Raw genomic sequence first — 22,461 nt, 5'->3', positions numbered from 1 at the left:
GCAGACCAGAGCACAGCGCATCTGGTTAGTTAATAGGAGGTTGCAATTAAGGTGGGCTCCAGAACTCGACTGGTGTCCTTACGAGATGGTCACGTGACAACAGAGACTGGAGGGGACCGGCACATGGGAGGCCAGAGGCAGGGACTGGAAGGAAGCAGCCACCAGCCCGCTGGAAGTGAAGGGAGGAGGAAGACCCCCTGCAGCTCCCAGGGGCCCAGGGCCACGGCAGCACTGGGCTTCTGACTCCCGCAAGGTGGAGAGAAGGGGTAGGGACAAGAGGAGCTATCTGGGGACTGCACGGTGAGCTTTACGTGAGGAAGCAGCCGGCGAAGAGCAGAGACGAGCTGCAAATCCTCCGCCGAAGCCAATGCTTGCGTTTGAAGATGGGCCTCCAAAGAGATGGGGTCCAATTAGGTCAAGAGGATGGGGCCTTATTCCAACGTTAGACCGGCATCTGATGGGGCACCAAAGATGGGGTGAAATCGCTGATAAGGAGAGCGCTCTCCCCGGACAGCCCCAATGGACGTCTCATGATGGCAGCCCTCGTCAGAGCCCCACCTACGCCTGCCCGCGGTCAGATCTGTCCCCCTGGGGCTGGCCAGCTCCTAAAGGACAGTGCCTGTCCCTGTGAAAGACAGAGTACCAACAGGAAACAAGTCCAATTTCCCAAGTTAGGAGTTAGTCTCCCTTTGATTCTTTCCCCCCTCAATGAAAGATCAAGTGTTAAGGAAACCATCTGGCAGAGCGGGTTGAGGCTTCCAGGCCTGAGCTGGTGAGCCCAGCTCTGGATTCCTCTGCATGGTGGCTGTCCAGGGACCACGCCCAGCTGGGGACAGAGGCTGCAGGAGGGGAGGGAGGGATCTGGGTGTGCTGTGTGCGCGTGTGTGGCTGGTGCATGTGTGGTTTCTGGCACTGGCTTGTGAGGGTCACCACGGCGGGACACCACACAAGGCGTGGTCCTCCGGGATGGACACTAACAGCAGGAACAGGAGCTTCGTGACCCCATCAGATTCTTTCCTTTGAGCAGGAACAGGGAGCCAAGGTCAAGATGGACCCGAGCGATGTGGAGTTTCTAGCATGCCTCTGGTGGAGGGGGTGGGGGTGGGGGGCTGCCCGTCCCCACACCAGGCCAGGAGTACACCTGACCTGGAGGAGCAGACAGAATCCAGCACGCAACGCCGTGGCCCTCGGAAGGTGGTGGAGTAACTGCTCTATGGTGCTTCACCCCTGCACCACCTGCATGGAAGTCTTGATGTATAGATGGCTTTGCTGACCGTGAAACTGAACAAGAAGCCGATGGTTTCTGGAGCACAACAAGGACCCCCACACAAACACGAACCCGCATGGATCGCCTGGACGCACGGAGGGCCGGGCTAGTGGTCAGATGGACAATCGAAGCCTCTTCTCTTTCCAAAGAATGAGCGGACACATTCTCCTCTGGGGAGTCCTCTGCGCACACACTGAGGCCCGTCAGAGGGGAAGGGTTTCAGATTTAAATATAAAAGGGGCTACTGGGGCTGGGGGTTTAGCCCAGCGGAAGGGCGCCTGCCTGGCCACGCGCAAGGCCCTGGGTTCGGTTCTCAGCCCTAGTTAAAAAAAAAAAAGGGGGCTACTACGAGGCCAGGAGGAGCCAGGGAGACCCCGAGCCTGGAGCATTAGCGATCTTGGAAGGTGAACCCGTGTCAGAAAGATGGAGGAGAGAGGAGGAGGTGACAGGGCTCTCCCTGAGCCCCCCGGCCCTGCCATCGACCCCAACCTGATGGACCCACAGACAATCACCGAGGCGGCCCCCCTGGGTCCTGCCAAGGCGTGGCTGGGCCTTGGATGAATCCTGGAAGGGGGAAGGCGAGGCAAGAGGCCGTGGCGGCTCACCCGCCCAGCTCTTCCCATCTGCGTACGCTCTTGGTACCAGGGCCCACGACTGAGCTGAGAGGTTCTGGAAGGATTTGAGAAGCTAGTGGTTGGACTTGGGCACTCACTGGGCAGCTGGGCAGAGTCCAGGCTGTGCCCAGCACGGCCCACGGTCACAGAGCTGGTCTGAGGAGGGGCCTGCGCGGCAGGCAAGGCTCCGTACACCGGCCCCCAGGATGCTGGGGCTCCGGGGCTCCCAACACGCCTGGGAAGTATCCAAGATCTACGTGTGGGGAGCCACAGGCCCCGAAGATGAAGAGGAGGAATGGCCTGGGAAAGGGGGTGTCTCCGCAGGTGGTAAGTGGAGAGTGACACCAGAGGGCCGTGGACGGCCGGCTCGGCTCTGGGGTCACTGCCACCATTCTTTCTGGCTCCCAAGCAGGCGGGGGCCCAGAGCTCAGGGCAGCTGGTGGTAGCCAGGGTGCAGGAGGCCCTGCACGTTGGGCTGGATTTTGAGTCAGCTCTGGTAGGTTTGTGGCTCCCAGGTCCCATTATACCACCAAGAATGGGCAGCCTCTACGGAGTCCCGGCCTCTAAGGAGGCCACAGACCAGCCCTGCGCCTCCCGCTGCGGCCCGGCGGCCTGCGCGCTATCGCTGTGCTGGGGGCAGATGTCTCTGGTGGGTCAGGTCCCCTCAGCGGGGTCAGGGACAAACCACGGCAAGGCTCTCCTCACCCCTCTCTCTCCCACACCCCAGTGGCTCCCAGCGACCTTCAGGAAGGACAGTCTGCCAGCCCGGGCGGGGAGCAGGGCGAGGGACAGGCAGAGGGGACACGGAGCAATCACACACAGGCCAGGGGACCCCGGCTCCTAACAGAGAGGCCACCCAGGGACCCAGCACGGGGCTAGAGAACGGCCAGCTCCACACACTCCCACACCTCCACACTGGGGCTCCTGCAGCGCCACAGACACATCCTGAGACCCCCCACAGGCCCCTCAGATCCACATCCGCCTTGGAGGAGGAAAGAATGTACCAGAACCCCCCCCACCCAAGGCCCTCGCCTTCAGGGAGTGTCACAAACACTACCGAGCTGTAGGGAGAGGTGAGGTCGGGTGACATTCTCACACGGCAGGAGACGAGACAGGACTGGGGTCCCCAGGGGGCGGCCCTCAGGAGACATGTGGGGCTGTTCGCTGCCCTTTGGGGGTGGAACACAGGGGCACCCCTGCCTCTTCAGGCCGGGGGTGGAGCCTCTGGAAACAGAAGGTTCCACAGGAAGCACCCCCTCCCGCCTTGACCTTGACCTAGTGGCCCTGACCCAGCCCGCGCAGGGTCCTGATGTCTGCCCCGCCTTCCCAGGACCCTCAGCACGGAGAAGAGGAGCCGCCGTGCTGCGCCCTGCGGCAGGCCGGTGCAGCTCCTCCCCGTCCAGCTGGGAGGAGGACAGACAGCCCCAGTCCACACGGAGATGCAGACAGACGCACGCACGCTGACCCGTCCGAGGGCCCCCCCCCTCCCCGGCCTCCCATCCCAGCCTCCCCGGCCTCCCATCCCAGCCTCCACGGCCCACTCCACGCTCAGCCTGCAGCTCTCTTCTCCCCACCCCCGGCCCCCCGCATCTCACAGGGCGACACTGTCTTCCCGGGGGGCGCACACGTCTGGGGTGGGGGCGTGCGTGCTCCCAGGCTGGCCGGGGGGGGCCTCTGTGGGGAGCTGTGGCCTCCTCGGCTGGCAGAGGGCAGAGCAGGGAGGGAGAGGCGGCTCGCCGAAGCGGAGGCAGCTGGCACTATCCCCACGCTGACGTCACAGCCTGGAGTGGAGAGAAGGGAGCACTGTGAGAGGACTCGCACGGGTGGCCAGGCCGGTCTGTGTGGCTCTAGGAGGACTTGAGGTGGACTGCCCCTGTCCCCCGAGGACCTGCTACCTGACAAATGCTGCACATCCCCAACTCACTCACACCTGGGGACAGCCTGAGATAGAGCAGGACATTTCCTCTCAGGGGAGAGCATGGGAGCTCAGAGAGGTCCAGTGCTTTGTCCCAGAGTGCACAGCAGGAAGCATCTTTGAACCCAGAACTCTCCTAATGGTAGCATACGGCCTCTAGGCATTTTGTGAACACGTGCGCAAACAAGCTTGCTGCCCACTGCAGAAAAAGGACTTCATTTAGTTTGTTCCCAGCTCTTAGAATGGAGGCTCCCAATATGTGTTCTATACACATAGGTCCCATAATAATAAAAAGAACGCAGGAATGAGTGAATAAATTCCAGAGTCTAAAGTCCTATGATGCCAGATCACCACTTGCTCCGTGTCCCCAGCCCAGCTCCACGGTGGAATCTAGGAAGGAAGAGCCCTGCCTTCTTTTCCCTCCAGACAGCTTTAAGTCCTTCTGTTCAGTTGACCTCCATCTTCTCCTCCTGACCCCTAGGACGGCAGGGGTCACTGATAATGAGCCAACTGGCACAGGAGCCGGGGCCCGCCCTGGGCAGCCTCACAGAGCCTGTCTGCCTCACTTTCTGGATTGTCTGGAGGCTGGGTTTGGGAGGGGGCGCGGGGAAAGATGCTACACTCGGGGAGAACCAGATCTGCAACCCCAACAGGGAAGGGGAGGGGTGTGGAGCCTCTTCATAACACGGCAGAGGTCCCTCAGGCCAGAAGCTGGGAACCTTTCCAGTGGGGAATGCTGGGAGCCCAGAGCGGCCGTGATGGGCAGGCCGCTGGGCTGAGGGAGATCGCTACGCTATCAAGCCTCACAGGGGGGCTAAGTCATGAAGGCTCTGTGGTAATCACAGGCAGCCTCCAAGGTCCAAACTCCACAGCAGACTCACTGGACAGAGAGAGACCTGGTTGGGAAGCAGGTGGGGTCTGAGGGTGCAGTACAAGGAGGGGCTGGCTGGCTCCCACAGGCAGGGGAGTGGAGCTCAATGGTATTGAAGGTCACAGGACAAGGCAGTGGATGGCGCTGTAGAGAGAGGAAACGTACTCTGCAGACTTCCAGAAATGTCCAGGGTGAGACAGGCGGCGGTTTCGCTTCGGCAGTTTCTCCAGCATGTCCATGAGCTTGGTGAAGGTGGGCCGCTCCTCCTGCTCGAAGGCCCAGCAGAAGAGAAGAATGTCCTACAGACACCAGTGGGTGGCGGTTAAAATGCGTGCCGACTTTGTTGGCTCCTCATTGAAGTACTGGCACTTTGCACCTCATAGGGTCTGTCAGTCTGTCTTTCTGCCTCACATCCTTCTCTCTCTGTCACCATTCATCCGTGTGCTCAGCCACTCACCTCTCCATCCCTCTGTTCACCCACAAAGCATCCATCCATCCATATCAATTCACTCATCTTTCTTCTATCATCCATCTACCCACCCATATATTCTTCCATCTATCTATCCATCTGTCCATTCATACATATGTCCATCCATCCATGCATCCACCAAACAGAATTCATAAAACCATCCAATCATATTAATTCACTTACTCATTTTTAATCTACCATTATCCATCCATCCATCCATCCATCTATCCATCCATCCATCCATCAATTCATCCATTCTTCCTACTTACTTTCTGAGCCCATACAATAAACCAGGTAGGCTCTATGCTACCAAATATCAAGATCAATAATAGTTCCAAATGTATTTCTCAGCATTTTTCTCAAAAAACAAAAAGTGAGGGGGTAGAAGGAAATGCTGAAGTCTCTTGCTACACCCTAAAGATGTAAGTAACCTTCAAAGTCACAGAGGAGGAAAGTTACTTTTTTGTAGTCCTCACCCGAGAGGAAACCTGCAGGCAGGTAATCCTGACAGACACGCCAGGCCATTACTGCTCCTCTGACTTATCTTTTGATCAAAAGAGAGGATTCGTCCCGCTGTGCCTAAGAGGAAAGTTATTAATTTATAATCAGGCTTCTCTGTGTCTACCTTGCTCTGAGAGTTAGATAATGCCTTAAAATTATTATAGGGATGAAGATGAAGTGAAAAAACCAATCATATTTCTGATATTTTAATCAATATTTCTTGAAGGAAAGAAAAGAGACTGGCTGGTTCCGAACTCAGCCAAGTCCACTGCTAAGATGCAGTACGGCTAGGTGTTAGTGCGCCCCTGGTGGCAAGCACCTGGAATTGCAGGCATAGTGCAGAGACTGCTGGAACTCCCAGGCCCTAACTTCACAAGGCTGTGGGTGCTATTTACTTTGTCTGGAACCTTCTGGGGCTATGCCTGCTTTTCCCCTTGCCTGTGGCCCTGCAGGATGGAGGGACTTACCGAGATTTCTTTTCCCAAGCCAATCTGGCTGAGGTTGGGTTTCATTCCTGTCCCCATCTGCCAGATGATGGCCTCTGCTGGCTGGGTCTTGAAAGGCCACTCCCTGGCGTGGAGTTCATACCAGATCGTGCTGTTGGCAGATGTTAAAAGGAGGTGATGTGCGATGTCCCTCGTGACCCCACGTCCCTTTCCCTGCCAGCGCCACCTGCCCAGCTGTGCTCCTGGCTGACCTCTCCTCCTCTCCCTAGTCGTTTCCTCTCGGGGTTAACATTTGCCCCCTGGACCACACTTGAAGCTTCCCCACGTCTCCCACACCGTGCCTTTCCCCGGATACCTTCTTTGATGCCAGACACCTTTGTCATAAAGGGAGTGACGATTTTGGGGGCGCACCCCAGCAGTGATGGGAGGTGTGTGCTAAGGCACCTCTGTGCTGGGTGGTGGAGACTAGGCCCTTTCTTTGCCAGAGCTCTCTCCTGGGCTGAGTGCCTGACAGAGGGATTTCCCCCTCCCCAACCTTTACATGGCCTGCGGGGTGGGGGAGGAGATTAACCGTAACTTGAGCTGAAAGCAGCAGGGCTCTGGGTGGACATGGAGTATGGAGTTCAAGGTGAACAGCTGGAGTTTGGAGTCTGGGGCTTGGCTCTGAGAGATCTCTGGCTGAGCCAAATGGACCCCAGTCTCCCCTCGACCCACTCAAAATGGGAACCACACAGCTCTGGCTGAGAAAGGGTGAAATTTCACAACACTCAATAGACTTCTGAAAGGCTTTTTTCCCCCTAAGTCATCCCTGCGCTCCAGGTTCCCAAGCAACAGGATGCTCCTAAATGGCAGGAATCCAAGAGCGCCGGGGCCTTCGCACAGCAACAGTGTCAGAAATAAGAGCCTCATTAAAACTTCCTTTCAAGACCAACTTTTAAGAGAAATCTACTTTGAGAGGACTTTTTTTTTTTTTTTGCTAAAGATGAAAACTCTTCATGGAAAACCAATTACTTACTTTGGTACATTTTGTTAATTATGTTTTTTTCCCCCCTTTTGCTAAACTGATACTAAAATACAGCGGCTTAATTACTGCAATTTAGTTTCAGATGAACGGTATCTAACTGGATAAAGATTTGGGCATTAACTAATCAGGGCAAGTGACAGCTCAAAAGAGGCCTAAGTGACAGGTGTTAAGGACTCTGATCTTGAACCACCCGGGGGCTGGGGGGTGGTGGTGGTGGCAGTGAGGTACTATGGAGCAACTATCTAACATGTCTCAGGGATCCATGTCTAAGTGAACACATCTGCTGGACTGCCACTGTCCCTGCCAGCGTCCCCAGCCCTTGAATCTACCCATAGATAAGGCAAGGACTGGCGTGGCCATTCAAAGAACGGGGCACAGGCCGCTTGCCGGCTGCCCTCTGGCTGTGAGGTTTGAAACAGAGGACCTTGCTAGGCAGGTGCTCTACCTTGTGAGTCTCACTTGCAGTCCATTAATGCTTTACTATGTTTCCCCCTCTTGCTCTTGCCTCTAGTGGGGTGCAACTCCACACCCATATGCTGGTAAGATAGGATCTCGCTGAATACTCTCCCTTCCCCCCACTCCACAGTCTGGCCTTGAAGTACAACCCCCCCATTCTCTACCTCCTGCGTAGCTAAGATACACAGGTGTGAGCCACACCAGGGTTTTCTGCCCTGAACCTTCGGCTGTGTCTCTGAGTCGTCTTAACCCTTTACTGCCAAAGATGTCATTCCCTCGAGTGGTTATAGCCATTGTTTATTTCCTGACAAGGCCTCAACTTCTCTTTCCTAGACTCTAGGCATGGAGACTCAAGGTCCATGTCTAAATGCCACTTCTTTGGCCTCCCTAGCATCGTGCAGCCCCGTCTCACCTCCAGGATCTCCACCTTGGTAGATGACCTCAGCCCGCTCAGGTAGTGGTGGATACCTGAACGCCATCTACGTGCAGCCCATCACCAAATGCTGACATGTCGGTCCCTTAAGTCCTTCAGTCTGTCTCAGCTCCATACCCACAGGCACTGACTCCGTAGGGGCCAGAATCTCCCTAGGGAGGGACCCCCCCCCCCCCCGCTGCTGATGTCCTCCCCCATTCTGTTCTCTGCATGGCAGTCAGACTGACCTGATTGCACTAGGACTCTAATTACCATGAAGCCATCTCTGGCTCCATAACCATCAAGGGCTCCCTGGTGCCTTGAAGATGAAATAAAATCTCCTCAATTCTGCCATGAAGTGCTTTCAGGATTGACTGGCTTCCCTCTTCAGTCGCTCATCTTACCACCCACCGCCTTCCTCCCTTCCCCTAAACTCTCCATCCATCTGCTTCCTCCTCCCCACGACCCTCGCCTCACGTGTTCCTTCACCGTGGACAGCGTGCGCTTTCCTCCTTGTGTACCATTGTGCGCCTCCCTTCCTCCTCCAACAGCTCACTCTACCCCGTCCGTATTCAACTTTCAACTTAGGCCTATGAGTCATCTCCTCCTAGAAGAGACTCGAGGTGGAGATGGGATCCTTTTCAATTCCACTAGTGTTGTGGTGATTCCCAGCATAGCCCTCATCTCCTTTTGTCCTCCATAACACAAGATCAGAGGAGGGAATCTGTGCTGAGTGGAAAATAGGTCTATGAGTTCTTTAGTATTTCTCCCTGTAGAAGTCTAGAATACATTTTGGTTTACCACCCTGTGTCCCCTACCATGGAATGTATCTTGAAGAGACAATTTGGACTGTTTCTGCCACAAGGAAGATGTGTAAGATGATAGTGTGTGTCACCCTGACTTGCTCAGCACACAATGCAAGGGGTTAAAAAGGGGTAAAAATTCTCCTAAATGTGGCTAATTGTGCGTGTTAGTCAAAACTGAATGAGAAAGTCCCAGAAGAGTGGAAACGATGCTACTTAACTCCTGAGACCACTCACAAGTGGCTGGGGGATCCTGCCACCAAGCTGTGAGCTCCCTCTTCCAATACACCTCAACTGTCACCTCCTGAGTGACCCAGGCCAGCTCAGAGTCACAGCTCAGAAGCCATTCCCACATTCCTGAGCACAGACAGGGTCCATGTTGTTCCAGGTTGCTGAGTTTGGGAAAACTCGTGATACAGCAGTAGCTAACCAATACATGAATGACATTTGTAGCCCAGCCTCTGTAACAGTCCTAGCACATAGCAGGGAGCTAATGAATGAATGAGTGAATGAATGAATGACTCAGGTAACCTGGGGTATCCACATAACCGGTAAGAAACCAGCTGTACAGACATGTTTGCGTCATTTCTTTCCTACTAAGCTCCACTCAGATCCCCTTATTTTCACTCAGACATCTCTTCTGCCTCTCTCCTCTCCCCCTCTCAGGTGTCTCTGCCCTTCCACAATCATGGCAAGAGCGGGGGTAGGGGGTGGGAAATGCCCTCTGCCCCATGCTGGACTCTCCAAGGCCAGGGTGAGCCACCTACCCGAGTGCAAAGACATCTGAGTGCTTGGAAAAGGGAAGCTTGTCCTCCTCTGTGTCAGGGGACAGCTGGCGGATGATCTCCGGAGCCAGGTGACACAGCCAGCCATTCTGGATGCGCAGTTTGTCCTCACGCCTGGAAGATCAAAGCGCAGACTGAGCCCTAATCCTAAACCCCCCAAGTCCTCTGCTGCTTTGGCTTTCCCCCACTGGGTTCTACCTGACCTTCAACTTGAGGCTGAGACCCAGTGGAAAGTGCAGGAAGAGAGAACTGGAATGAAAGCCCTGGGGAGAAACACTGGACACTCAAACCACCCCGGCTCCCACGGCCAACCATTACAGTCAATTCTTCTTTGTGATAGCTGTGTTCCATAGTACAAAGTCTTCAGGTATTAGAAGATATTGACATAGCAAACACTAAATCATTGTTCCTTGAGGAGATACATACCCATACACAAACCTCACATAAGCTGTAATTCACTTAGAAATCCTAAAAATAAACTCATGTACTAGATTCTTGGTCTTTGAAACAACCATGAACAAGACTAGCAAGATCCCTGGCCTTTGCTCTTTGGTAGAAGAAAGAGACCACAAATGAATTAAATACTAACAGTGGTGTTACTGAAAAATTTAAAACAGTGAAGACATCCAGGATAAGAAACGTCCTAAAGGAGAACTCAGAGCTAGCAACACAGAAGATTCAGCCATATGAACAAGGAGAGGAAGGGGAGGCTAGTTCCAAGGCCCAAGGCAGGCCTACACATCTAGAACTCTTAGGTTCTAAACTCTAAAGACCACCACCAGTATAAATGGAACCACCATGCATCCTGTGAGCTAAAACGCATACAGCTGACTCCTTACTGATAGGACTTGGCTGGTTCTTCCTTTATTCATGATAAACAACACTGCAACGAACATCTTTGGGTAGATACCAACTATCTCCCTTTACCAAGCTCTATTATTGTCCCTCAGAATAAACTCTTGGAAGAGGAGGGAGCCCAGGTCCCTTCTATATATGGCAAATCTTTAGCAAACCAGAGCTCTGCACTTGCAATGAACAGCTCAGTAGAACTTCCATGAGGTTTTCGCTGATTGAAGGAAAGGGCCAGTTACCACGGGGTAGATCAAGAGTGAGATCGTGTAGGACCTCCACTCCCCTGAAGGTCTTCTGTGGGGTCCAGAGGCTGCTGCATTCTACAAAGCTTCCAGAGTTTGTAGGTTTCTGACCTACGTGAGGTATGATACCAACCCCTTAAGAGTGCTCATTCACATTCCAGAACCCTGACTATCTTATCTGGATACCTTCAGGAAGAGCATTGTCAGAGTGGTCCAAGATGAGAGTTGCTCTCTGCTAATATGGTGGTCCAACATGGCTGTCCAACATGGCCACTCCTAACCACACTGCTATCCAGCATGATGACTACTATAACTGAAGAACAGAACTTATGACTTGGTTACATTTTAATTATAATTAAATATATATGGCCACTTGTGGCTAGTGGCTAACAAGTTACATAACCCAATCAAATCCAGACAATTATGAACTAAATATGAATTTTAACTTAAATATGGTTTATTATTTGTGATGCTAGGGATCATGCCAAAAGTATTTTACATGCTAGGCAAGTACTCTACCACAGAACTATACTTCTGCCCTTAGATTTCTGAGGCAAGTTCTCACTATGTAGCTCAGGCTGGTCTGGAAATTGCTACGGAGACTAGATTGGCCTTAAACTCCTGATCCTTATGTCTCAGCCTCCCTAGTGCTGAGACACTTGCCTAAATATGTTTTCGTAAGTCTTCTTTGCACAGCCGTAAGTGGAAAGTGGTGTTGAAATGTCCCAGTTAAAATGATAAATGCTTGCACATGCCTTCCCTGAAGTCCACCTGCAGGCAGACCACAGATTCAGAAACATCAATAGAGGAAAGAACTCGGAGGAAGCCTCCAGGGATCCAGAGCTGGGGAGGGGGGAGGAGGATGGGTCCAGTGCTGCTGTCCCATTCACTAGCTGGGAGGGGGGAGGTGAGAGGCTTGGTGCATTTCAGAATTGTGCTCTCCAGGTGGTCTCAGAGCACAGAAGGCCCATTTGGATATACGGTGATTCGGATACATTCCCTAACAGCAGCCGTGGGAAGGGAACACGGCTGGTAACTGCTGTAATCTCAGCCTTCCTGTTTGGATGTTCCGGGTGTGCTACCCCAGGACCTGGCCACTTGTCTACCCCTTTCATTTCCATGCCAAAAGCACACTGGCAGAAGGGACAGAAAACAATGCAATTAGATGGATACCAATGATGAATCTGTTGAAATCCAGGGCTTCTCAACCTAGGTATGACTGACAAATTTAAGTCTGGATGATTTCTCTGCTGTGATGCTTAGAAACACTGTCTCTGGTCTCTACACACTAGATGCCAACACACCTTCCACGCCAGCTACAACAACTAAAACTTATCTCCAGACATCATCACATGACCCTGGCTGAGAAAATGGCCCCTGTTGAGATGTTTCTGTCCTAATGTATATAAAGTAAGGGAATGGTTCAAATCTAGAGTTTCAGCATCAGTGACCTCTTCTTGGAACATGGTAGAGACATTCTTCTCTAGAAGAGGACTTGAGCTCTCCCTCCACAGCAAACCCCAGAATGGGCAGGGTTGGAAGATGCTTGCTTCTAGAACTAGAGCACCTGTGGGGCTTGATGACCCACTGGTTGCTTTCCGGTTATGAAACCTCTAACCAACCCAGGCCTCTATTTTCCTGCCTGTTAAATGGGCACATTAGTCTGTACCACAGTCAGCCCTCAAAAGGACTGAGATCACTTATTATATACAAGGTTATTTCAGTGGCCAGGGTTGCGTGACATCCTCACATCATGATTGGCTTGTGAATATAGATGTTAGCTTGTATACACATCTATGTCTATATGTGTGTGCATTCACACCTATGCACACACAGAGATAATACACATTTTATCCTGAAGACTCAGAAATGGAGTTGAGGGTAGGACCCCCAATAAGAATGTCCTCCAAGGGACTGCGAAGGTGGCTCAGTGGTAGAGTGCTTGCCTTGCATGCCTGAGGCCCTGGGTTCGATTCCTCAGCACCACATAAGCAAAAAGAAAAAAGCCGGAAGTGGCGCTGTGACTCAAGTGGTAGAGTGCTAGCCTTGAGCTGAAGAGCTGAGGGACAGTGCCCAGACCCAGAGTTCAGGCCCCACGACCGGACCCCCTCCGAAAAAAAAAAAAAGAATGTCCTCCATGAAAGAGGGCATTGGGTTGGGAAGGTGGCTCAGTGGTAGAGTGCTTGCTTTGCATGCATGAGACCCTGGGATTCCTCAGCACCACATAAGCAGAAAAAGCCAGAAGTGGCGCTGTGGCTCAAGTGGTAAAGCGCTCGCCTTGAGCTGAAAAGCTGAGGAACAGCATCCAGGCCCAGAGTTCAGACCCCATGATTGGCAAAAGGAAGGAAGGAAGGAAGGAAGGAAGGAAGGAAGGAAGGAAGGAAGGAAGGAAGGAAGGAAGGAAGGAAGGAAGAGGGCATTGGAAAGACTAGCCTTCTCCAGGTATACATGGCCAGGCTGATGGGGCATGGTGGGTTGGGAAGCTGTGGTGGACACAAGAACAAATTACCCAATGTACCTGAGTTTCCACCATCACAACACCTCCACTGCTGCCGCTGCCCTGCTGGGTCAGTAGAGGACTGGCATGGGGGGGGGGGGAATGTCACTAGGACACACGGAGGAGTGGAGGCCACACAATTACCATCAGCCTGGGGCCGCGTGGGCAACTTCTCTGGAGGAAGAAACCAGAAGCCAGGCCTGGTGTAGACACACCGGGGCGTCCGGTTTCCATGGTGACGGGCCCACCAGTGACAACACGAATCATCTTCATTGTGGTTATTATTACGATTAATAACAGGCTACACACGTACGGGCAGCTGGCACCGTGGGGCTGGCATCTTAACCAACACATCTTCTTGAGGACAGCCGAGTAGCTGTATGCTGAGATGTCTGGATCTGAGAGCTTGGTCGGCTGCCTCCTCCCTCCCAAGCCACTGTTGAGTGCCTACTGTATGCCAGGCTACTGCTGAGTGCCTACTGTATGTGGGGCTGTCTGTGCCACCCCTAACGCCCTTCGAGGACCCCAGGGTGTCCTTTAAAGAATTCAGGGGCTCTTCAAAGCAACTGAGGGTTCAAGTGAAGTGAGAGAAACCAAAGGCTGTGTTCCTGCAGCAACAGGACACTCCTCCTAACCCACAGGACGAGAAGAAAACACACAGGGGTTTAGAATGCACGCAAGCACACACTCCAAATTAAAAGTCACAGGACAGGGCCTCTGAATTATGGGTTGTTTATAAGGGACCAAGCTGTTTCTCACATGGTCAACTTAATTCAGCTTGCTCTGGGGCTAACTGCCTCAGAGAGTTAATTACTTAAGGTTGGTTAATCATTCTCTGGGTGATACTGAGGAAGGGATATGCAAATTAATGCTAATTATAACAACTCTCTCAGCGCTACTATTTGTCAGGCGTTTGAAGTGAACGAGGTGTGGCGCTGGGTGCTTGCCGAGCATGTTCCTTTGTATCGTTACAAGGACCCTAGGAGGCAGGCACCGTTTTCTTAGATCAAGGAAGCTCAAGTTCCTAAGTTGTGCATCTGGATGGAAGTCCAAGGTAATAAGTGGCAGAGCCCGGGGGCCGCAGCCTCACTCTAAACCTGGTTCTTCGGCCTGCACTCCTGAGGTGCTAGAATGAATGATGACTGAGCTAAGTGGGGCAGGGGCTCTTGCGTGACCCCATCCTTCCAGGTGAGGACTCAAGTAAGGGGAGAGTCCTTGGACCAAACTTAAGGGCAAAAGCTTTGCAGGATTTGGGGGTGCTCTGTGCCCAATGCCTGCCCCCAACACAGGCAAGCAAGGAACATCCTTGCCATTTACAGAACAGGCAAGCAAGCCACATAGGACTAAGTGCGTAAGACTGTACTGCCATCTACTCAGGAGGCAGAGATCGAAAGGATGTCAGTTTGAGGCTGACCCCAGGCGAAATCTTGACACCCAGTACAAAAAAAAAAAAAAGCATAAAAAGCATTGAGGGTGCAACTCAAGTGGTAGAGCCCTTATCTAGCAAGTGCAGAGGCCTGAATTCCAATCCCAGTGCCATCCAAAACCAAGGGGCAACAAAGCATGACCTGGAAGCATGCCAGCCTCCCAACGCGGGACAGTGACCAGAGGCTCCACTCAGCTGCAGGCCATGGAGGCCGCATGAGAGGTCACCCTATCACCGGGGGACTCTCCCACCTCCTCCCACCCTCGCACCTGCCAGCCTGCAGCACCCCGGAAATGCTGAAGAGCCCGAAGTCCGTGATGACCACTTTGCCATTGTCGTAGAAGACGTTCTTTGACTTGAGGTCCTTGTGGAGGATGCCCTTGGCGTGCAGGTAGCCCATTCCCTGCAGGAAGCAGAGGAGGGAGCTGTCACAGGACACCCTAGCACCAGCTGCCGCCCCGACTTCTGCTATGAGGCAGATGAGTCTAGGGTCAGTCCGGTCTGGTCCCTGGAGTCTGGAGATGGGATGGAAGGAGGCGCAGCAAGCAAGACCCAGCTCCCCCCTGCACCCCCCCTTCCATAGACCACTGCAAAGCCATATCCTCTTGATTGGTCTGTTCCCCAAACGACACAGCCGTGGGATGAACAGGGACAATGCGGGAGTGACGTTCTCAGAGAAAAGGGACTCCCTTCTGCCATGGCTCCCACTCCCCTTCAGAGATGGAGCCCCCTTCTTTGTTCAGCTGGCACCCCTGAAGCATGCCTAGATTTTCAGGAGAAGGTTTGCGAGAGCCCAGAAGAGCCCAGAGGAGAGTCTACCAGAGGTCTAAGTCAAAGGCAGATGTGCAGAAACTTATTTTTGCCTTCATGAGCAAGTCCCATTTTTTTAATTGCTTCTTTGCGGGACTAACGCTTCCAATGGCAAATAAGATGCCTGCTGGGAATCGCAGGATGTTCCTTTTTTGCCTGAATACAAACAACACCCAAGGATTTGTTTCTCCAGCTGCAGCGGGGAGGAGAGATGGCTCGCACTTTGGGGAATTCCAAGGACTCAGATAATGGATCAGGAACCAAGGGGCCTTGGCCATGTCTCTGCACCTGCCAGCCCTCACACGGGAGCATGGACACAGACCAATGGGCTGGAGATAATTGCTAAATGCGGCATCTGAAGAACTCTTTTGCACATGACACCTAGTACTTTTTAAGTGGGGGATGAGACCATGAGTCTCACAGTCTCAAACCTGTGGGGTTTCTCAGGAGGGGCTGGGGGGAGGTCTTTCTGAGGTTCAGGAGGAGGGAGTGTCCCCAAATACCTTCACAATCTCCTGAGCAATCTGCCTGGTTTTGTTGACATCCAGGACAATCTTGGCGTCCCTCACCACCGAGTAGAGCGTCCGACCCTTACAGAGGCTGCAAAGTAAAAAGTCAAGGTCATTTCTGGAAGCGGTCAGCAGTCATGAAGAAGGTGACCACAGTTATGAGAGGTCACACATGATGGATGTCACTTGCCACTGGAGATCATGACCAGGACCTGGGCTGGACGCTGGAGCTGGTTCTGGGGTGTGTGTGAAGATCTGGAAAAAAAAGTTCTCGTAGATTCTTTAAGGATTGCCACTGAACGTACCCATTTCCCATCCACCCAGGGTGTCACGGGCAGAAAGTCACGCACACACTGACAATCTCTGTGTCCCCTGACCCTACTCAGCGAGCACTAGGGGCAGCTGCTGGCACTTGCCAGGGGTCCCCTGAGAACAGGGACAGTGACAACAGACCAGCCAAGCTTCGGCTGACAGGGGCCAAGTACCACCGGCAAATGATACACTCAATCCTTCAGAAGGGGGTGTGTAAACACCAATAAAACCAGCCCGGACCAGACACTTGTCTAGATAGAAGGGTTTTCAGCCTCATTGGCTTCATCAGGAGGACCAGCGGTTGAGGATGAACGACAGGATGACAAAAGACATCGTGCAGAGACAGCAACACCTCCTCATTAACTGCCTGCGCGTCTCTCTGTCCTGTCCTCCCCTGGGAGGCTCAGTGCCAGCACACACAAAGCAGGCGTGCAATAAACAGTGGCTGAGTAAATGAACGAATGAATTCTGGTTTCACCGTGGTCTTCTCAGTCCGAGCGTTATTGTTGGACCTTGCTGACATTCAAGTTCCTGTGTCTGAATCCCAGCACGGCTCCCTGTGTGCCTTTGGCTGGGTTACTTTACCTCTCTGAGCCTCATTTTGCTCACCTCCTGAAGGAAACCAGTGAGACTTAGCCTTGTCGTTTCTTTGGGGATTTGGAGAGGATAAAGTTTTGTACAGTGGGTGTCTGGCACCCGGTATGCATTCCTGCACACTGCTCAGGATCATGAGGGGCCTAGAGTCAGACTCCATGGTGCTAGGATCTGATCTGTCATATACTGGATGTGTGGCCCTGGGAGAGAAAGTTGTCCTCGCTGAACCTCAGTGGTATTATCTGTAGAATGGGGCCAACAGTAACTTGTAAACTCAAGTATGTAAAGACATAGCTCCTCTCCAGGCAGAAAGACTCCATGCAAGGCTCATCCACTATGAGAGGCAGTAAATAAATGATCAATAAAGTGGTCTCTCTCTCTCTCTCTCTCTCACACACACACACACACATACACACACACACACACACACACACACACACACACTCCTGCAAATACAGAAAGCTCCAGTTATACATCTGTCTATCTATGATCTCTGTCATCTCTGCCTCTAGTCACCTGCTACTCTCATACCCTTCAAAATACCTGTGACCACCCATGCTGTTTGACTAAGATTAGCTCTTCACCTGCTGAAGGTAAGCCTCCCAAGGCAGAGAGCTGACTCACGGATGGTCTGATTCACCTGTCAAGGTCGCCCAGAAAGTCCGCAAGGGCACCCCCTCCCCCGCCCCGTGACTCAAGGCTGCCCCCCCCCATCCAAGGCAGCGTGTTTTGAAGCTGGCCCAGCAGCGGTTGGAGGCAGGGTGGGCTGAGCAGCCAATTAAGCCATATTGACATTTAAGCATTGGCGATGGCGGAGGCCGTGGGTGGATTTCTGTCCCCTGATGCCTCGTTCTTGCGCAACCACCTACACTCATTACCGGCCAGGGCCTCCCACCGCTACAGTTCCCAGACTGAGTCCCCGGCTCAGGGTGGCTGAGTGAGGGTGAACGGCTCAAGTGCCCTTCCCTGATCTCATCCTCCCGCAGTGGGGTCTTCGCCTCCCTTCCTCCCCGCCGGGCCCTGCGCCACAGGAAGCAAACTCACTCCATTCCGGGTTGGGGTGTAACTTTGTGCAACCCCGGTTTGCTGCATCTGCAAGTGGAAAATAGGCAAATGGCCCCAGATAAGCCATTCCTCCCCTCTCCCCAGGCGCCCTAGCGGCACCTCACATGCATCCAACCTAGACAAACGCTGAACCTAGCAAACGCCGAGAGCAGGCATTTATCAGCCCCACGCTGGAGCCAACTGGGAAAGAATGAATGTATCCCCCAATTTCCTATGAGGAAATTCTAACCCCAATGGGGTGGTGTTAGAAGTTGGGCCTGTGGGGGGTGGTCAGCCATAAGTGAGATTAGCAACTCTTATAAATGGGACCCCAGGAAATGCAGAATAGTCAAGAACATTAAATAAGGAATTAAAAGGGAGTCCAGGGAGCCCACCCTCTCACCACCAGAGGCTGCAGGGTTGGGGGGGGGGTTACTGTCTGCCAATGAAAGAGAAACCCCACCACAGCCAAACCATGCTGCTGTCCTGCTCCAATCCCAGACTTCTGCCCTCTGGAACTGTGAGCAATAAATATCTGTTGTTTCTAAGCAGTCTCTATACTTCCTTACAGCAGCCTGAACTAAGCTACAACCCAAATGTTAAGTCACAGCAAACTAGATCAACAGTGACGCATAAGAAAAATACACACCATTGCCTCAAATCAAAATAAACAAGCTCTACTGCCAGCACAAACAGGAGAAAGGGAGGGGAAATTAAAAGGAGGACCGTGAAGTAGACAGGGATTAAAGAAGTGGTGGACCTATCACATAGCAGGTAACAAGTGGTTCCATCATGGAGCTTCTTGCTCCCATAATGCTTTGGGTTTCCACACAAATGCTTCTTCTTTCCATAATGTCCTGGGTACCTGCTCAACCAATGCAGAGAGTCACAAGCCATCAACCAATCAGCACAAAGCCCAGGGAGAGGAGAAATGGGAGGAGTGGTGTAATATAATAACCCCACCCCCCAGCCCCACGGTTGTACTCTACTTTTGGCTCCCTCTTCAAATAGAGAGGCTCTGTTCCCTACTTTCATGGCTGTCCTTTGTCCTCTTTTAAAACACTTTCCTGCCTTTCAAATTCTTGAACAGGGAGAAGAAAAAAACAAACCCATACTCCTACATGCCATCATTGGCCAGACGCTCAGGCTACCTAGAGTCCATTGTATAAAGTACACAAATAGAAAAATAACATTTTTACCTCCTTTAAATGATCCAGCCTGTGGAATTCAAGGGCTATAGTTAAGGATAACAAATGGTCTACTTGGAAGGTGAGCTACTGGCATACAGGCATGATTTAATATCTCCTCTGCCTCAATCCTCACCCCTCTGTATTGCACCCCATCTCCCTGCTTCCTGCCTGATCCCACCATTGTTTAGGAGCCTAGGCCCCTGGCAGATCTCCTTGACCAAGAATGACCAGCCCTGCTCCCAGAGACTCTGACTGGAACATGAGAAATGGGATTGAATAATTTGATATTTCTAAGGCTGGTAGTTGCAGAAAGTTCAAGGGTGGCCGAGAAGGCCACTCTGGGGAGGAAGTGTTGATGCTGAGAGCTGAAAGAAACCAACTGTGTGGGCATCTTGGGTGGAGACAGTGCAAAGGTCTTAATCCTGCAAAAGTGCAGGATTAAGTTCAGCATGTGCTAGGAAGGCTGGACTCCACAGAGCATGTCCCATTGCTTGCCCATTGCTTGACCTCCAACTAAAAGACACAGTGAGAAGATCCCAGGCTCTTAACTGCGTTGAGCACAAAGGCAGTTCATTTCAAAATCAGTTAATGAAAAAAAGAAAGGAAGAAAACCAACAACCTGGGTTGTCAGGAAGGATTTAAAACTCTCCGCTATTCACCGGAGAGGAAGCATTCCTGCACTTCTTCACACCCAGATCCCATCTGACTGTCCCATGCTCTTCCTCCCTCCCTCGAGCAAACAAATCATATTCCAAGTGACAAGTTGCTCACTCCATCAAATTCCAGCCTCGGGCAACGGCCCAACTTCCAAACCCTTCACGATTCTAACAGTGAAGATATTAAAATCTGGGGACTCTGGGGCTTTATAATAAAAAATGCCAGGTTAGCTTCTTATAAAAATGGGAAATGCCAGAAAGCAAGTGAGAAACGCCAGCTGCTTGCCACCTGCTTACCCCAATGCGCACCCAGGAAATGAAGCGCTATGGACTTCCATTAAGTAAGGGGCTGAAGGCTCTCTCCAGCATACAACCGCGCGTGCGAGGCCGCAAGCCCAGACACCCACGAGAAGTTGGACTTGGCCCTCGAGGAGGTGACCTGCTCCTCCTCCTCCTTCACTCTCTTCACATGCTTCTCCTTGTTCTTCAGCCCCAGTGGGTCTGATTTTGTTATGTGAGGGGCCCTGAAGTTGGCTGCTTCCGGCCCCTTGAAAGATTGAGACGTGGAGTTCTGGCTGTTGGGTCCCGATCTTCGCCATCTTTGATTACGAATCCGTGCCGCTAGACACAGGGCTGACATTGGTGGCTATGCAGAGATTCTCTGCCTCTCTGTGCCATGGCCCTGCCCAAAGGCTTCATGGAACATGGGACAGGCTCTCCTATTTGGAGCTTATTTTCTCAGCCTCTCCTGGGTCAGTCTGCCTGTCTCCTTCAGGCTCCCCTCCAACACGATCATTCCAGATCATTGGCCACGTTGGCCAACTCTTTTATTTCCTCACATGCTCACTTCCCGTGCACTGAGTTTGAAAACTCAAGTGTCTGTGCTATGGCTCAAACTTGTCTCCTGCAAATTGCTACGCCCGTGCCCCTGGAGGTGAGGTGTTTAGGAGGTGACTAGGGTTAGATGAGATCTGGAGGGTGGGGCCCCCAGGATGGCCTTAGTGGAATTATAAAACAAGAGGACGGGAGACCTGAGTTAGCACGCTTGTCCAATCCCACCATGGGAAACACTCCGCCATGTTGGGATGCAGTGGGCCGCCCTCACCAAGATGCAGTACCACGCTCTTGATTTCCAGCTCACAGCCCTGAACTAAACAAATCTGTATTTGGGGGCTGGGGTGTAGCTCAGTGATAGAGCCCTTGCTTAGCACACACAAGGTCCTGGGTTTGAACCCCAGCACCACAGAAAGAAGCCAAACCCACCAACAATCCTTTATGCTTTATAAATGACCCAGTCTCTGGCATTTAGTTATAGCAATGGGAAATGGACTCATAACATTTTAAAAAGAAACTTATCATTGCCTTCTGTCACTCCTGGAGTGGAAAGCTAGACTCCCCAACTTCAAATAAATGTTTTTAAAAAATAAACACAATGGCAACAACACTCAGTAATAAACAAAGTCGAGTCTTATGCTCGCATGGTGGCTTGCCAACAGTCTCTAAGGCCAAAGGCTCTGCTTTTTTGGAAAAACAGAGCAAAGACGTTTTATCCAGCAAGGTTTAGGAAGGAGTGAAATGCTAGCAGTAAATACACAGACACAGAGTTCGTTAATGTCAGGACACTATGTTCAGGTAACAAGCCAGAAGGGCTGACTCCTTGCTCCGATGAGTGATATTCTCTTGGGAGAGACAAGCAATAGGCAAACAGAGTAACTGCAAGTTATAATTAGAGCGACAGAAAAATAAACACCAAGGGCCTCTATTTGTAGGGCTGCTGTCTTAAGAGGAGGGGCAGCAGCAGCCATCCCAGCCTATACCATTCCAGGACAGGGACTAAGGGCCAACCAAGTGCCCACTCGATGCTCTCCCAGGACAGATCGTGACATTTAAGGAGCCATTCAAAGGCACCTGAGGATCTTGGCAAAGATTTTTCAGGCATCATCTCATTTAATGTCTCAGACTCTATATAATGTGGCCTGCTCATTCCCACTGTACAGATGGGGAAAACTGAGGATGTGAGTCCGTCTAGTTAGAAGCACACACCTCAGGATCAGAACTACTTCAGAGGATATCCTGCCACCCTCGGGCAGTTTACCTGAGATCTTCGGAAGTCACAGGGCTCTGTACACTGCAAGGTAGGGAAGTGTGAACGAATGCCATACTCCATGGAACGTGGCCTGGGCATGGACATGCTGCTGATGTTGTTACTGGAGGGCCTTTTGTCTGCACCAGGTGTGTGCACGCGTGCGTGCGTGCGTATGTGTGTGTGTGTGTGTGTGTGTGTAATCTAGATGTCCAGTGTTAATACTTAACTCTCAGCATCACCTGAAGACTATATGGGGCAAGGTGAATCTTATTTATTTATTCAGTGATTTATTCAAGGTGCTTGTCAGAGGCAGGAAACTTAGGTACAAGAAGTTGTAATCTCCTAGGCCCTGCAGAGAGGGGCAACACGGTCAGGATTTGAACCCAGACCTTGAATGTTCCCATCTTCCTAGGGTTGGCTAGGAGCTCTGGGAAGAGGTGGCTCAGTGGAGGGGCAGAGATGCACTAAGACGCCCACTCTGCCCACACCTCAAATTCAAGGTCAGGCCTGTGAGTCCTCTCTCTTACTCCATCCACGTGCTGCCTCTGCTTGGGACTTCTCAGAGGCACCAGCAGTCCAGAGGAGGCTGGACCCGGGCAGCCTTCGGCTCTGCATGCAGGGTCCTTGCCCACAGGGGCCGAGAAGAGCCAGGAACAACCCACAGAACTGGTGACTGAACG

General features: G+C 52.2%; 1 protein-coding gene across 1 annotated transcript in view; it reads right to left on the bottom strand.

Moving 5' to 3' along the window:
- Positions 1–4,786: 4,786 nt before the first annotated feature.
- The window catches only part of Ksr2 (kinase suppressor of ras 2), a 197,574-nt gene continuing 179,899 nt past the window's right edge, over positions 4,787–22,461 (bottom strand). The window contains exons 16-20 of the mRNA XM_042669592.1: positions 15,894–15,990; positions 14,850–14,983; positions 9,546–9,677; positions 6,105–6,234; positions 4,787–4,966 (exon numbers count right to left, since the gene is read on the bottom strand). Coding sequence (XP_042525526.1) covers positions 4,787–4,966; positions 6,105–6,234; positions 9,546–9,677; positions 14,850–14,983; positions 15,894–15,990 — 673 coding nt within the window. The remainder of the gene's footprint in view (positions 4,967–6,104; positions 6,235–9,545; positions 9,678–14,849; positions 14,984–15,893; positions 15,991–22,461) is intronic.

Source organism: Dipodomys spectabilis, unplaced genomic scaffold, assembly GCF_019054845.1.
Source record: "Dipodomys spectabilis isolate Male_0828 unplaced genomic scaffold, ASM1905484v1 ptg000499l, whole genome shotgun sequence".
In the NCBI taxonomy this organism is placed as follows: domain Eukaryota; kingdom Metazoa; phylum Chordata; class Mammalia; order Rodentia; family Heteromyidae; genus Dipodomys; species Dipodomys spectabilis.
Note: the sequence above shows the minus strand (reverse complement) of the source record. Positions and strands in the feature narration are given on the sequence as shown.